This window comes from Halyomorpha halys, unplaced genomic scaffold, assembly GCF_000696795.3.
Source record: "Halyomorpha halys isolate HHAL.00 unplaced genomic scaffold, Hhal_1.1 Scaffold1600.1, whole genome shotgun sequence".
Lineage (NCBI taxonomy): Eukaryota > Metazoa > Arthropoda > Insecta > Hemiptera > Pentatomidae > Halyomorpha > Halyomorpha halys.
The window spans coordinates 37819-38408 of NW_027115371.1; the positions used below are offsets into that span (position 1 = coordinate 37819).

At 36.4% G+C, this 590-nt stretch overlaps 1 protein-coding gene across 1 annotated transcript in view; it reads left to right on the forward strand.

The window, feature by feature from the left end:
* Positions 1-212: 212 nt before the first annotated feature.
* Positions 213-590, forward strand: part of LOC106690172 (facilitated trehalose transporter Tret1) — a gene marked incomplete at its 5' end in the record, with an annotated part of 39956 nt that continues 39578 nt past the window's right edge. Inside the window, 1 exon segment of the mRNA XM_014435510.1 lies at positions 213-415. Coding sequence (XP_014290996.1) covers positions 213-415 — 203 coding nt within the window.

Consider the following 590-nt stretch of genomic DNA (forward strand, 5'->3'; position numbering starts at 1 on the left):
ACATTTCTGTTATTTTGAAGAGGCATTGTTTCAAAATAAAACTTACATTATCCCTCTAATTTAATGTACTTATTACACATGCAAAACTAAAAAAATAATAATTCTACCTTTTATACACAATAATATTTATTGATAATAAGTAAAAATAAAGTAATTACAGATAGTATGAGAATTTATTTCTACTGAGTCTACTGACATCCATATTTTTGCAGGTAGTCTGTTCTTCATCATCATCCCGTTCGGCTGCCTTTTGTCAGGGCCGATGATCCACAAGTTCGGGAGACGGAGGGTCATGATAATACTCTGTATCCCTTTCTGCTTCGCCTGGTGGATATTCCACGCCGCCGAGAGTCCCACCGTACTCTTCCTGGCGGTCACAATGCACGGCCTAGTCAACGGTCTGCTGGAAGCACCGGTAAGGAACCTACATTGCATATTTCTCTAACATTATATTATATTATAGCATCTTAATTTATTGAAGTGCAACGTCTGTAGGCGAATTGGCCTGGATCTCAAGAAAAAATGTAACGTTACGCGCATGCATCAGGATGATTTTTAATACCATATGTGTATATATATATATATATATA